The following is a 13,349-nucleotide window of genomic DNA, read 5'->3' as shown; positions in this document are numbered from 1 at the left end:
TTCTGGGTTCGGGCCCCACCCGGGACCTTTCTGTGTGGAGTTTGCATGTTCTCCCCGTGCTTGCGTGGGTTCTCTCTGGGTACTCCGGCTTCCTCCCACAGTCCAAAGACATGCAGCTTAGGTTGATTGGTGTCTCTAAATTGCCCATAGGAGTGCGTGTGTTTGGTTGTTCGTCTATGTGTTAGCCCTGCGATGGATTGGCGACCTGTCCAGGGTGTACCCTGCCTTCGCCCAATTGGCTCCGGTGACCCCGTTCAGGGACTAAGTGGTAGAAAAAAATGAATAATTTGCAATGTACTTTTCAATAAAATTATGCCAAAATCTTTCCTGTATGAAGGTATTTACAAACATATGTGAAAAGATTCAGTGAATATTGTCTACACTTGCTCTACTAAGACCTGTGGTTTTGGTGTCATATTTCCGTTTTACAGTCAGCTTCCTGTTTATTGGGGCGTTGAATTTCCACCTTGTAGACTGACAGTTTCCCTCTCCTTGGGTGTTGTAACTGTCAGAAGCTGGTCATCAGCGTCAGGGTCAGGATAGATCTAATCCAGGTCCTGAAACTGGACATCCTCTAGAAACACACCTTATCTGTCCTATGCTGATCTAACATCATGTCTCTGAGGATGTTGGGCCTTCTCATTCTTGTGTTCTTACTGCATGGTGAGTGATAACAATGCTCTATATCTGTATGTGGGTCTTAAATATTATACTTGGGGTGGTTGTGGCTCAGGAGGAAGAATGAGTTGTGTCCTCACTGGAAGGCTGGTGGTTTGATTCCGGGCTTTTCCAGTGATTGGAAAAATTGTGTGAAAGTGCTTTGAGTGTGGTGCTATGCAAGTATAAGGCCATTTATTCTATGTTATGCTGTGACTAGATATAAAATGCTGTAGTTTCATGATTTTTTAGTTGCAGTAGCTGCACATGTTACTGGTGATGGCACTGTACAGTATAATAATATTTAATAGAGTACCTTTCTTTTGGTGAGAATCTGTTAGTGATCATCTAAAGGATGACAAAAGTGAATATTGCCTTCACAACGCCTTTCACCTTATAACAGAATAAAAAACACTTCCACTGCACTCTGACAGTTGACTGGTATAAGCCACGCTAGCTGCATAGAGCATGTGTAGTAGATGGACTTTTTTGTTAAAAATAAATACTATGTAGTACTAGAACTGAATTATATATGCTGCTGTCAGTATTTAAACATTTGTCCAACTTTCTGTCTGAATAAGCGGCAGAGCTGCATTTGTCTTTCTCCCCCCTGCCCCTCGCTTTTCGGAGTGTTTGTGTTAATAATTGAACCATTTTGGTAAGGGTTTGTAAAAAAATATTTCTTACACGTGTTTAAAGTTTTAGCTTGATCATTGTATATGTAGTAACTTAAGGGAGCACTAACATGAAACTCCAACTCAGTCCACTCGGCTCCCTGCTCTGCTATGATTCGACACTCTGCCAGTTCTGTCCAGCTCTTCAGATATTTGTCATTATGAAAATGCAATAAGACTTACCGATCAAGCAGAAATCGTTCCAAACCTCTGACTGGTTAAAGAGGTCAATCCCACTCAAAACCTTCTAGAAGCTGATGTCTCTGCCTGTGCTGTTCAATGAGTCTGGGTCACAGGAGGCTTCGACAGCAGCTTTCCACACTGAGACGAGTTTTGGAGTATATTTCTACAACAAAAATGTTTGAAAAAAGTTACATAATGTAGTTTTAAACATGGTGATCCTTAATTTGAAATGTTTCAAATTACCATTTTTGTTTGAATTCAGCTTTACACATTTCCAATGTATGAGACATGCATTAGTGACCTGAACCACCAGAGGGCAGCAAAGTCTAGTTTTGAAGTCTAATAAGAACATTTCTGTTTTGTCTGTCAACAGATGTGGTCAGTTTTTGCACTGATAACCCACTCGTCCTGGACCCTCCTAAGGTTATAAGACAATATGGAGAGGAGGCCATAGTAAACTGCACCAGCACAGATATAATACCTGCTGAGATGTATTGGACAAATGAAATGAATGAAAAAGTCGCTGAAGTGGAAGAGTATTTACATTATGTGTTGTGGAAAGTGTCATTATCAGACTGGAATGTAAAGGCCAGGTGCAATATAAGTCTGAATGAGCATGATAAATGCAGCAAAGACCTTGAAATCACCATTTACAGTAAGTGTAACTTTCTATCAATATTATGCAGCAAAAACAAACAAACAAAAACCTTACATATAATTTTGTCTTGATAGAGAATCCAGACACTGTGACAGTGTCTGCAGTGACTCATGGTCCAGTGATGGAGGGTGAAACGTATAAGTTGCGGTGTGACATCATCAATGTCGCTCCTGTTCAGAACCTCACTGTGAGGTGGTACAAAGACCATCAAATCATCAAGACTGATTTTTTCACCAACAAAACCAAAACACCAGTCAATGAGTCCTCTACCCTGACAGTCAACATCAGCAAAAGAGAAAATGGAGTTCAGTTTAAATGTGAGGCTCTGATGGACATTGGACCGCCAACTCCTGTAACGTCTAACACACACAGTGTTTCTGTGCACTGTGAGTAAACATTCTGCTGTTTACAGATAAACACAACCTATTTTCAATTTTTAATATTCAACCAATTCAACAAACAATATCTGAGTGATTAAAAACACTACATCTGCTTCTTCAGATGCTCCTGAGCTCAACAACCAAACTGCTGACCTCTATGTGAGAGAAGGTAATGATGTTCCCCTGACCTGTGAAGCTGAGGGCGAACCTTCTCCTTCCTTTTACTGGACCTGTGATGGCATGACTATGTCAGAGAGCACAAACAGTCTGATTATTCCTCAAGTAAACACCAGTGCAACCTACACCTGCACTGCTACCAACTATCTGGGAAACATAACTAAACAAATCCACATTCATGTGATAAGGAACACCATGACATCACCTGCTACAACCATGACATCACTGGTGGCATCAAAACCAAAAAGTACACATCAATACATCATGAATGTTTATCAACTTTTAGGTTACTGTCGATGACCTATCTTTGGTGTACCAACATAAACAATTACTGATATTGTTTACTTTTGAATGGCAGGTTGCCTTATAACACTGATGCCTCCTAAACTTGTGGTGAGATTTGGAGACCAAGTTTCAGTTAACTGCACCACATCAGCCACAAATATTTCTGAAATGGGCTGGGAGGCTTCAGTTGGAGCCACAGGAATGAAAAATTCTTCTTGGGTCACCTGGATGGTTGAAAAACTTATCTACTGGACTGTACAACCTATGTGTTTTGTTAATCTGGAGAATGGTGTCCAGTGTTTCGAGAGCCCAGCTATCACTGTTTATAGTGAGTATAAGTCATCAAAATGTGCCATACATTATCTTCAGTTTTCATCTCGAAGGAATTCTCCTATAAAAAGCTTGACATAGTGACATAAATGATGTCTATTACTTACAGAAAGTCTTTATAACACATTAAGAGTGCCACTTTAAAAGAAAAGTAAATATAGCAGATATGATTATGTTCAATACCCTGGAATACCTCAAACACATCTGTTGGCATTTTTACAGTATGTGGAGATGAAATGGGCTCAGGTACAAAACAACAACAAGTTTATTAATGCTAGTACATCTGTGTATGCAAACTGTTCTCATAAAATTGTTGTAACAGTGTTAAAGATATCATTACTTCATTACTTTCTTACCATTCTGCTTCATCTACAGAGAATCCAGACACTGTGACAGTCTCTGCAGTGACTCATGGTCCAGTGATGGAGGGTGAAACGTATAAGTTGCGGTGTGACATCATCAATGTCGCTCCTGTTCAGAACCTCACTGTGAGGTGGTACAAAGACCATCAAATCATCAAGACTGATTTTTTCACCAACAAAACCAAAACACCAGTCAATGAGTCCTCTACCCTGACAGTCAACATCAGCAGAAGAGAAAATGGAGTTCAGTTTAAATGTGAGGCTCTGATGGACTTTGGACCACCAACTCCTGTAACGTCTAACACACACAGTGTTTCTGTGCACTGTGAGTAAACATTCTGCTGTTTACAGATAAACACAACCTATTTTCAATTTTTAATATTCAACCAATTCAACAAACAATATCTGAGTGATTAAAAACACTACATCTGCTTCTTCAGATGCTCCTGAGCTCAACAACCAAACTGCTGACCTCTATGTGAGAGAAGGTAATGATGTTCCCCTGACCTGTGAAGCTGAGGGCAAACCTTCTCCTTCCTTTTACTGGACCTGTGATGGCATGACTATGTCAGAGAGCACAAACAGTCTGATTATTCCTCAAGTAAACACCAGTGCAACCTACACCTGCACTGCTACCAACTATCTGGGAAACATAACTAAACAAATCCACATTCACATGATAAAGAACCTAGTACCAAAAGGACCAGAGCCGGTCCCTACTACAACCTCAGCACCTTACACTGCTGATGCGCACGGTGAGTGTTCCTCTCGTCTGTTTTATCTTCTTGCCACTCCCAATCCCAGGCTAACATCAGTTTTACATTAATGTACACAGATGTATGTTTGTAGATTAGATCTGAGTCTAAACAGTGAAGTGGTAACTTAAGTTGATGCTGCAATAAAAAAAACAACAACAATGGTGTTAAAAAGTGAGAAGAACACCTTCAACTTTTGCTGTTTCATCTTGTTTGTCTTATAGGTGAACCCAATAAAACCGTCTCAGCTGTTCCTTGGTGGCTAATCCTGCTGTCCATCATTTGTATCCTCCTCGCCATCCTTGTGGTCATTGTGACCATTGCCTACAAAAACAGTAAAAAGCGTGGACAATATTCTTTTATCAATAACAATATCCCTTTGAGTAAGTTTGAAGATGCAAAAGCTTAGCTCAGTTTATTACTTGCTGAATATGTAAGATTAATTCAGCCTGGGGATTAAAAACACAGTCATATATGTCATTTATCATGCATGTCCTGTAAATTTTGTTAGTTCATTTAGGAATTTGGTATAGTAATGGTCTATGTTTGCACCAGAATAGACTGTCTTTTGTACAAGCCTGTTATGGGGCTGAGGTACTAATTAGCACCACAGATTTTCCAAATATATTTTAACATTGCCTGATTGATCTTTAATAAAGTTACCTTGTTACCTGTGTTAACGAGTTCTACTTGGAATCTCTTCATTTCATTTTACCTTTCCGTAAAAGCAAATCCATTTAACGATTATACATTTGTCATTTTTATGGTTTCACATTGTAGCCTTGATTATTTTCAGGGCTTTAATTTGCATTCTAATCTTACAATGTTGGGTGTGGGAAAAAGAAATCATTTTGAAAAGTGAAACAGAATGAGTGCTGTACATGCATCTAAATTTCAGACAAAAATGAGGATTATTATGGATTATTTGTATCAGAAACGGGGTTCAGGTCTGATTTACGAGCCATCGTGGCATGAATGACGTTTCCACTGTGTGAACTGGCCAATGTGCCAGCGTCACAGCATCAGCTGATTCATGTTGGAAGCTTTAATGTCCTACCAGCCAACACAGAGCAGCAGCTTGTCCAGGGAGACTTGGTGACGTTAGATTAACACGCTTGGTTTCAAACTGTCAGGATGTGGCCAGTATCGTGCATGGTTCAGCGCACTTCCCCTTTAAGGTTTAGGATTTGGGAGTGACGCGGATATGAGGACTAGTTGAGCTCTTTCTTTTGCTACGAAACATATTTGGACGAACTAGATTGACGGCTGTCAGCATCAGATGATCAGATAATTATGATTCCTGTTTACATTGTTTGTTGAATGAACCAAAGCCGGAGTTCTTTGTGTTTACGACTGATTTATCACCTCGGAATACTAACTACTTGGCAGGGCTGTCCTCGGAGCCGCTGGGATAACTTTGGAGAAGTTCTTTGTATTCGGGACAGACAGCTTGGACAACAAGCTGAACATGGACTGGGGCACAGAGCTTTGGGTGAGTCCATATCTGCCATGCTTCAACATTGTCTCTATGGCAATAGTGTCATTTCTTAGACAGTACTTGCTCTATAAATCATATTAGTGTGGAGTAATAATCTGCAAAAGCGGTGAAACGTTGGCTTGCTTGTTTTTGCAAAACGGTGCGTTCATGAACACGGTTCCATTTTCGGACAGTTGTCTTAGTTCAAACAAAGACTGGTTTAGCAGAAGCCCATTTGTCAGTATCTTATGGAAGATGAAGCACAGTTTACTGTTAGTTAGACAGTACTTGCTCTAGTTAGTTAGTTAGTTCGTCAGTTTTTAGTCCGTTATTTACAGGAAAGATGTAAGTGGGAAATGCAGCCTATTGTGCACGATGCAAACACCTTTAAATTGTATTGTAAACAAATTGGTCAGTTTCTCTCTTTGTTTACTTAATTTCAGGAATGAACCGCCAGCTGCTAGTCATATTTATTCCTAGGAGTACAACCTGAAAGTCCACTTTGTTAAGGCCTATCTATGGATTTTTTTGCCTGGCTAACAATGGTGTCACATTTTGCATATACAAAGTATGCTGGTGCGTGTCGTACCTAGTGGGACGTTTCACTGTTTACACCTTGGCACACCTTGCTCCCATAGTGATGAAATGAGACGCTGTCATTTGCCTTGACAACAAGCTGATGAAGTACTTTTTGCTTCCACCACAGTGGCTTGATCATTTGTTCACCACTCAGTCCGCACATTTCTAGAGAGGAAGATTTTCCACTGAGATATGAAGCAGCCATTTGTTGGACTGATTGCTTGCATACATTGATAGCTAAGGATTTATTATATTTTCTTTTCACATTGGGTAAAGTTGACCTGTACCTTCAGTACCAACACAAGTTGTTTATTAGTTCAAATCCTAGTGCTACAGTCTCTAACTAGTAATGATAAACTACTTCCATGTAACACAGCGTCCTGCCACAGTGCCAGTCCACTGAACCGTGGAGGTTTACTGCACACATACAAACACTCACATATGCATATTTTCAGGGAACCAGAATATGTAAAATGGAGCACTGCAAAGAGGTTGTGACCTCAATACAGAGTCCCCCCCCCCTTAGGCCTCTTACTGTCCCTTTTTCATTGCATGTGTTGGTGCAACAACCTAATTAGTTTTGCCCTACTTCGACTGGAGTCAGAGAAACATCCGCATCCTAGTATTAATCAGTGGCTCTTGTTCTTTATTGGGCTGTTTTCTGTTTAACTCATGAAATTGTTCCACTGGTTTTAAAGAATCTCTTCACTCAAAAGCCAGTATTCTGACCTCAGTTAATGTGAAATACAAATGATTTATTCAGAGTTGAAAACATTACACAAAGCCCTGCAGCCATAATTGGTTCTCTTAGTGTTTGGCTGGAGAGTCATGTCTTGGGCCAGGATCAGTGCGGTGACATCTATCCCCTGACTCTCATTAATCCAAAGGCTATTTTAAGGCCCAAGTTTGTATGACATCTGATCAGTGTCTACGTAGGCATTAGCTGTGATAGTGAGCGTTACCAGGCCCTTCTTGAGAACTACTGCGCCAGGTCTGGCTGGGCCAGGCCTCTAAAGACAGGATGACTCAGGACTGAAACATCCACCCAAGCCTTGTAGGTCAGTGACTTTCAGGGTGACTGCTTTAGAAGTTATGTGGCATTTGCTTGATGCCAGTTTTCTCTGTGGTGGAAGTACTGGAAGATTAAATATACAGGACTGGAAGATTGGATGCTTGCTGGGTTGAGACGAGACATTTGAAGCCATCAAAAACTGTGAAATGAGTGTAGGAGAAAAAAAATGCTACTGATGCTACCAAATGTTCCAAAGGAATGTGTTACAATAAGTAAAAATAGTTCAAGGTATGTGAAATAGAGGAATGGAGGGCAGAAGTCAGAATGAAATTAAAAAAAAAGGAACATGGAAAGTTGTCAGGAGCAATTTCATTTATGATTTATGAACTTGATTTCAGTACAGACCCACTCTATGGGGACCTATAAAATATAATTTTGGCTCTGGCTTTAAATGGTGAAAAATTGCAGCAGTCCTTCAGCCAGTGCTGTTTGATGAGACACTGAATATGTCCCTTCAAGATGTTCTGAATGATTTTAAGCACAACAAATTTATTAAGATTATCAGATGCCACTATTTGTACTCTTTGAGCTCATAGTGAGAGGACATCCAGTGGTTATTCTTTTCCAGCAATGCAGCATCCAAAACTATATTGCATCTTATATTAATTATGTGCATATGTATCTATATCTCATATTTTTAAAGTGTGTGGATTGTCAGATTACTGGAGGACAGCAAACCACGGAGCCTTTTAATGATGAAGTGATCACTTGTCCAGTGTATCTTACCTGATATGTGATGAACATTAAAATAATCATATAAGCACTGTGCAGCTGTGTTGTTCACTCATTAGGTCCAGGTGTATGTGCAGTCCAGTACAGCTGCCCTACAATAACATTTACTGTGTTGTTCACTCATTAGGTCCAGGTTGTATGTGCAGTCCAGTACAGTGGCCCTACAATAACATTTATGTTTATGAAGTTCATAATGTTTCACTTTGTGGTGAATTTGTCAGAAGGTTAGCATTTTGATTATATGTTGATTATTAAGGTCATAGATAAAGGTGGTGTTGTACTTGACTGCATTATACTCAGCGATGTACCTAATATCATGATAATAAATGGGGAGGATAAAAAAAAATGGTTGTGTAAATAATACTGGAATGGGACTCGATATTGGCAGATACATTAGGATTATGTCAACAGGATACTGGTTTGGCCCCATTGATAAACCTACACACAGGCTAATTTGTAGCTGACCTTTGTTTGCACACCGCCACAGGCTGCTCAGCAGTCTAGTCACTGAATATGCAGATGAGACACTTGTCTGACAAATTGCCTAAGAGCTGAGGGAAGCACTAGTGAGACCTGGCACTACCCCAGGCCTTGACCGACAGCCGCTGTACAGTATGTTAAAGGCTGTACGTCTTTCAGTTAGTCATTCTTACTAACTCCTTACCAGTTCAGTTGCATTTTGATTCCCGCTGACTTTGGTATAGGGTTATTATTGGTTTACTTGGTAAAACAAATTAGTTTTCGGGTTAAAGTGACACACAGATTTTACCCAGTTATGAATCTAGTGTGTTTTATGGCCAGTAAAGGTTTTCTGTCCTGCCAGTAAAGTGGGGTCGATTGAATTTAAGTCATTCACTTTTACTTTTAAGGTGAATACATTTCAGGACAGTTGTTCTCCACATTATATTTTATTTATTTGTTTATATTTTTGACATGAATAACATAATCTGCCCTGCCTCTCACCCAGTGAAATTGGCTCCAGCCTCCCCGCAGCCCTATTCCGGAATAAACGGTATAGATATAGCAGTGTTGTGTTCACAGCTTGTTTCTGCTGCCCCCAAGTAACCAAAAATACATTATTGTACTGATGGATTTACTGGCCTCTGCTTTAACAGTGTTCTGTAATTCTGCTAAATGCAGTTTCATTCTTTTGGCTTTTGTCTCTTTATTTCTTACCTCTTGGGCTGGAAGAGTACAGAAGAACATGGCCCAACTTGTCAGGAATCCCTCTTTCAAATAGTCCCTGATCTCAATACTTAAGTCAGCAGCAAAGAAATCTTGCGAGAATTGTTCAGAGTGTAGATTGAGTGAGGGAAGATTGGCTGAGATATCATGTCTCACTTTTAGCAGGCTTGTCTGAGCTTGAAGGTCTTATAAAGTGCTCTACCTCCTTTATACTGTACAATATAAAAAGAAAAATCCACAAATTTGATTGTACTCTGCCAGAGGGCTAGGAATTTGAAACTAGACATGAACTAGGTTAAAAAGCTACACTAATAAGGGCTCTATAAAGCTTATTTGATGTAATTCATAGTTTGTAACAATGTTCTCTGGACTCATTCCACACAGTACAGAAGAATCAGTAAGAGAAGACGACCTCCTTTTTTCCTGCCTGAGAGTTATGACTCTAATGTGACCCTGTGTCCTTTGATTGTCCTCTCTCTCAAGCAGCACGGGTGCCCCATGACTTAAAACAAGCTGGAAGGTTAGAGACTATCGCCAGGATCTTGTGCACATGTGGAGAGCATTTGTGGAATCCGCCATGCAGGAGCAAAACGTGATGTTTATTACCTCGATAGTTTATTGCCATTCATTCAAGATTCTTGCAGATGACCCCAAACTCAACCAGAGAAACAATCCGGCTATTTCCCAGATGTTAACACATGTTCCATATCCTGCAGTATGTTGGCTTAATATATTGTCCTTATTTGTCTTGCATGCTCCTTTCTCCAGGACCAATATGACATCATTGAAAAGCACACACAGTCTGGCCTGGAGCTAGTGGAAAAGTATGTGAAATTTGTGAAGGAGAGGACAGAGATTGAGCAAAACTATGCCAAACAACTGAGGTAGGCCTCCCTTTTGTCATTGCTCTTTTTGTGCTATCTGCCTCAAGTGCTTCTGTGTGAGTGTGTTGCTCACAGCAGCTCGTGTCAGTGTGTGTTTGCATGGGTGCATGGTAAAAAGGCTAGTTATGAAATGTTTGTGGAGTCTTATGACCACTTGGGAACAGAATGAAACTTGTCTATGAAACACTGGCCTCATTCTCCGGTTGCAGTGTGCACGTTCTCATGCTCTTTCTTTCTTCATCCACGGTGCTCCCTCTCCCAGTTGTTTCCCAGTCCGCAGGCCCACAATCCGTTGTGGCGCTGAGTTTTGCTGTAGAAGAGAGGAAGTGGAAGCAGACTGGCACATGATAGACAGGATGTGGTCAGAGGGAGACTGCAAGAAGGAAGAACAGCTATTTTAATGTGTTCATAGGGGACTTTTGTTCTTAGTTCTACTGTATAAAACAGCCAAGTGAGCTTTTTAAAACCATTTCTCAGTGATAATTTGTTGATAAGTATTTGTCTACAGACTGTTTGATACACTATCACTGTCCACAGGAATCTTTCAAAGAAACATAACCTAAAGCGAAGCAACAAAGATGAACCAGAGTGCAGGTGAGGCATTATGGGTTTTTGTCCAAAGTCTTTCACAAAAAAGATTCATGATTGGAACTATTTGAGTTTCAGCTCATTGTTTAGCTGCCAGACTTGCAGCTTTACTATTTAGTTTCACTCTCACAGCTCTTATAGTATAATTTTTAACCAAAGTAGGCACCTGTTTTCAGACAAGAAAAACCCTAAAAACCCATGGTACAGTACCTACTCAGCACCAAACAGCAGACACACACAGCTAGTGCCTAAAAGAGAGAGACATAAACACAACTCCTAATAATGAATGATGCTGCTGTGTAACTCTGGCACTCTACATTATTGTAGTTTTAAGCTGCAAAGCAATGTCAACTAAAGCTGTGCTTACTGAGCCCATTTGAATTGATGCCTTTATAGCTTATTAAGCATTCACTGAGGGAACTAACAAAGGAGAACTCAGAAATTCACTAATAAACCATTTCAAACTGATAGGAATCAGCGTGTTATTAGTGTCACATACACTGTAGTGTGGTGTTGCTGTTTAATCCATTTAAATGCCCCTAAAAGGAAACAGGACTAAGGAAGTCTTGAGCTTCTTATCACAACTTGGTTCAGCGTTCACTGCTCTTTGAGCCGGTGTGTTTATCATCTTATCAGTGTCCCCATCACTTTCTTCTTATTTCTCCACCCTTTCCTTTCTCCTCGTCTTAAATGGTAGGTTGTCCAGCTACCAATCTTTTTTGGACATCCTGAATGAGATGAATGACTACGCTGGGCAGAGAGAGCTAATTGCTGAGAACATGATGATGAACATTTGCATCGATCTTACCAAGTACCTGCAAGAGCTGAAGCAGGAGCGAAAGACGGTGAGACTGATACAGAGACGACCAGGAGTGCACTGGGTTAAAATCCATCTGTGAACCAATCGGTGTACCAAAAATGAATTTAACTTAGCATGTTTTTTACTACGTTGTCATGGGGTTTTGGACCCTTTTTTGGCTTTATTTCACTAGTTTCATGTATGAATGGCATAAACAGAAACCTGAGGTTTTGCAGTATATACAGTACACTGGTACAGCACTATGCTCATGCCAGATGAATTTTGTAATTTTAAATATACAGCACACACTGCTGAGGAGTGTAAAGGGCCGGAGGAGTAAAGAGGGATGATTTAAAGGAGGAATGGAGCTATAGCGATCTCACTGCTGTGGCAGGAAGGAAGCCTTACTTAGTGTCTCCTGAGGCAGGCACGGACCGAGCAGTGGTGTGCAGTGTCGCTATGAGGAATGCTTTGGCTCTGTCCCATTGGATTGCAGAATACTGCTGCCGTGTGCAGGCTCGTGCTGCAGATGTGACGTTCCAAGCAGACGCACAGATTTTTGGTTTCTTGTTTATGTCATGTGTCTTTATGATGTTGTAGTTTATTCTGTGTCTGCCCCTGCACATGGCTGTCATCTGACCCTCCTCTCACGCTGTCTGTTTTTATGAATATCTGCAGTACCTGATGGAGGCCAAGAAGGCCCAGCAGAGTTTGGAGAGCACCTATAAGCAGCTTGACAATGTAAGCGTAGTCTCAGAATTTTAAAAGCTTGATTATAAATCTTGTTTGTAAATTTCTTCATTATATGTGTATTTATTGTTTTTAATATCTTTGCTGTTTTCAATGTAATTCATTTTATTTTATGATAATAGTCTTTTATTAGTCTGAATCTGATTATTTCATTTTACCTTTGGATTTTATTATGTGGCTGTAAAGTATGTTGATACGAATTTAATAGAGTTCCCAAAATGCATTTCATCAGAAGAGGAATCCAGTATGCTTAATTTACCAAACAGCATTTCCTCTCAAAATAAGTAAGGCTTCTACAGTATATATTTCCTTTTTTCTTTGTGTTCTGCTCATTAGGAAAGGCAGAAGTATTTGTAAAAGAATGGCTCCACATTCAGTGTGGTTGGTCAGGTGGCTCTAATAGCCTAGACTAAAAACAGACGCAGTGGAAAGCGCTTCCCCATTTTGCAGTAGATTGGTGTAATCAATCCAAGACCTACTGTAAGTAGTGATGATTAGAGAACTTACAGAACCTCCCTTTTCTCTTGTAGAAAGACAAAAAACAAAACATCTCCTCATATTTCATTCAGACAGTGACTTCACTTAGCAGGATGAACCTAACGTGGACTTTCATTTCTTTCTGCACACCAGAGTAAAAAGCGCTTTGAGCGGGAGTGGAGAGAAGCAGAGCGTGCAGCGCAGTACGCAGAGAAGACCGATCAAGACATCAATGCCACAAAAGCGGATGTTGAAAAAGTAACAAGGAGGACAATAAATCTACATCGCCAGGAATATTGATTAATTTGATTTTGATTGATTTATTCTTTCTTTCAAGCATGTAAA

General features: G+C 40.2%; 2 protein-coding genes across 6 annotated transcripts in view; both read left to right on the top strand.

Annotated features, from left to right (window-relative positions):
* The first annotated feature begins 438 nt into the window (after positions 1-438).
* Positions 439-5,096, top strand: LOC109965984 (vascular cell adhesion protein 1). The gene is made up of 8 exons (XM_020610501.1): positions 439-663; positions 1,888-2,169; positions 2,247-2,558; positions 2,674-2,976; positions 3,088-3,342; positions 3,720-4,031; positions 4,147-4,461; positions 4,686-5,096. The coding sequence occupies exons 1-8, from the start codon at positions 615-617 to the stop codon at positions 4,868-4,870; spliced, it is 2,013 nt and encodes a 670-aa protein (XP_020466157.1). The 5' UTR covers positions 439-614; the 3' UTR covers positions 4,871-5,096.
* Positions 5,097-5,492: 396 nt separating this feature from the next.
* Positions 5,493-13,349, top strand: part of trip10a (thyroid hormone receptor interactor 10a) — a 17,950-nt gene continuing 10,093 nt past the window's right edge. For 2 of the 5 annotated variants that reach the window (XM_020610508.1, XM_020610507.1), the window contains exons 1-6: positions 5,493-5,953; positions 10,275-10,390; positions 10,928-10,984; positions 11,676-11,823; positions 12,456-12,518; positions 13,158-13,262. In XM_020610508.1, coding sequence (XP_020466164.1) covers positions 5,930-5,953; positions 10,275-10,390; positions 10,928-10,984; positions 11,676-11,823; positions 12,456-12,518; positions 13,158-13,262 — 513 coding nt within the window. In that variant the 5' untranslated portion in view covers positions 5,493-5,929. Of the gene's footprint in view, positions 5,954-10,274; positions 10,391-10,652; positions 10,842-10,927; positions 10,985-11,675; positions 11,824-12,455; positions 12,519-13,157; positions 13,263-13,349 lie in introns of those variants that run through there. The other 3 variants (XM_020610510.1, XM_020610509.1, XM_020610511.1) reach the window with 2 other exon arrangements.

This window comes from Monopterus albus, unplaced genomic scaffold, assembly GCF_001952655.1.
Source record: "Monopterus albus unplaced genomic scaffold, M_albus_1.0 scaffold105.1, whole genome shotgun sequence".
In the NCBI taxonomy this organism is placed as follows: Eukaryota; Metazoa; Chordata; class Actinopteri; order Synbranchiformes; family Synbranchidae; genus Monopterus; species Monopterus albus.
This window is presented reverse-complemented; position numbering and strand designations above follow the sequence as displayed.

Coding starts and splice junctions, on each gene's coding strand:
- LOC109965984 (XM_020610501.1), top strand. CDS start 615: ATGTCTCTGAGGATGTTGGGCCTTCTCATTCTTGTGTTCTTACTGCAT. Junction 2,559..2,673: donor ACACAGTGTTTCTGTGCACT/GTGAGTAAACAT, acceptor CTGCTTCTTCAG/ATGCTCCTGAGCTCAACAAC. Junction 3,343..3,719: donor CCCAGCTATCACTGTTTATA/GTGAGTATAAGT, acceptor CTTCATCTACAG/AGAATCCAGACACTGTGACA.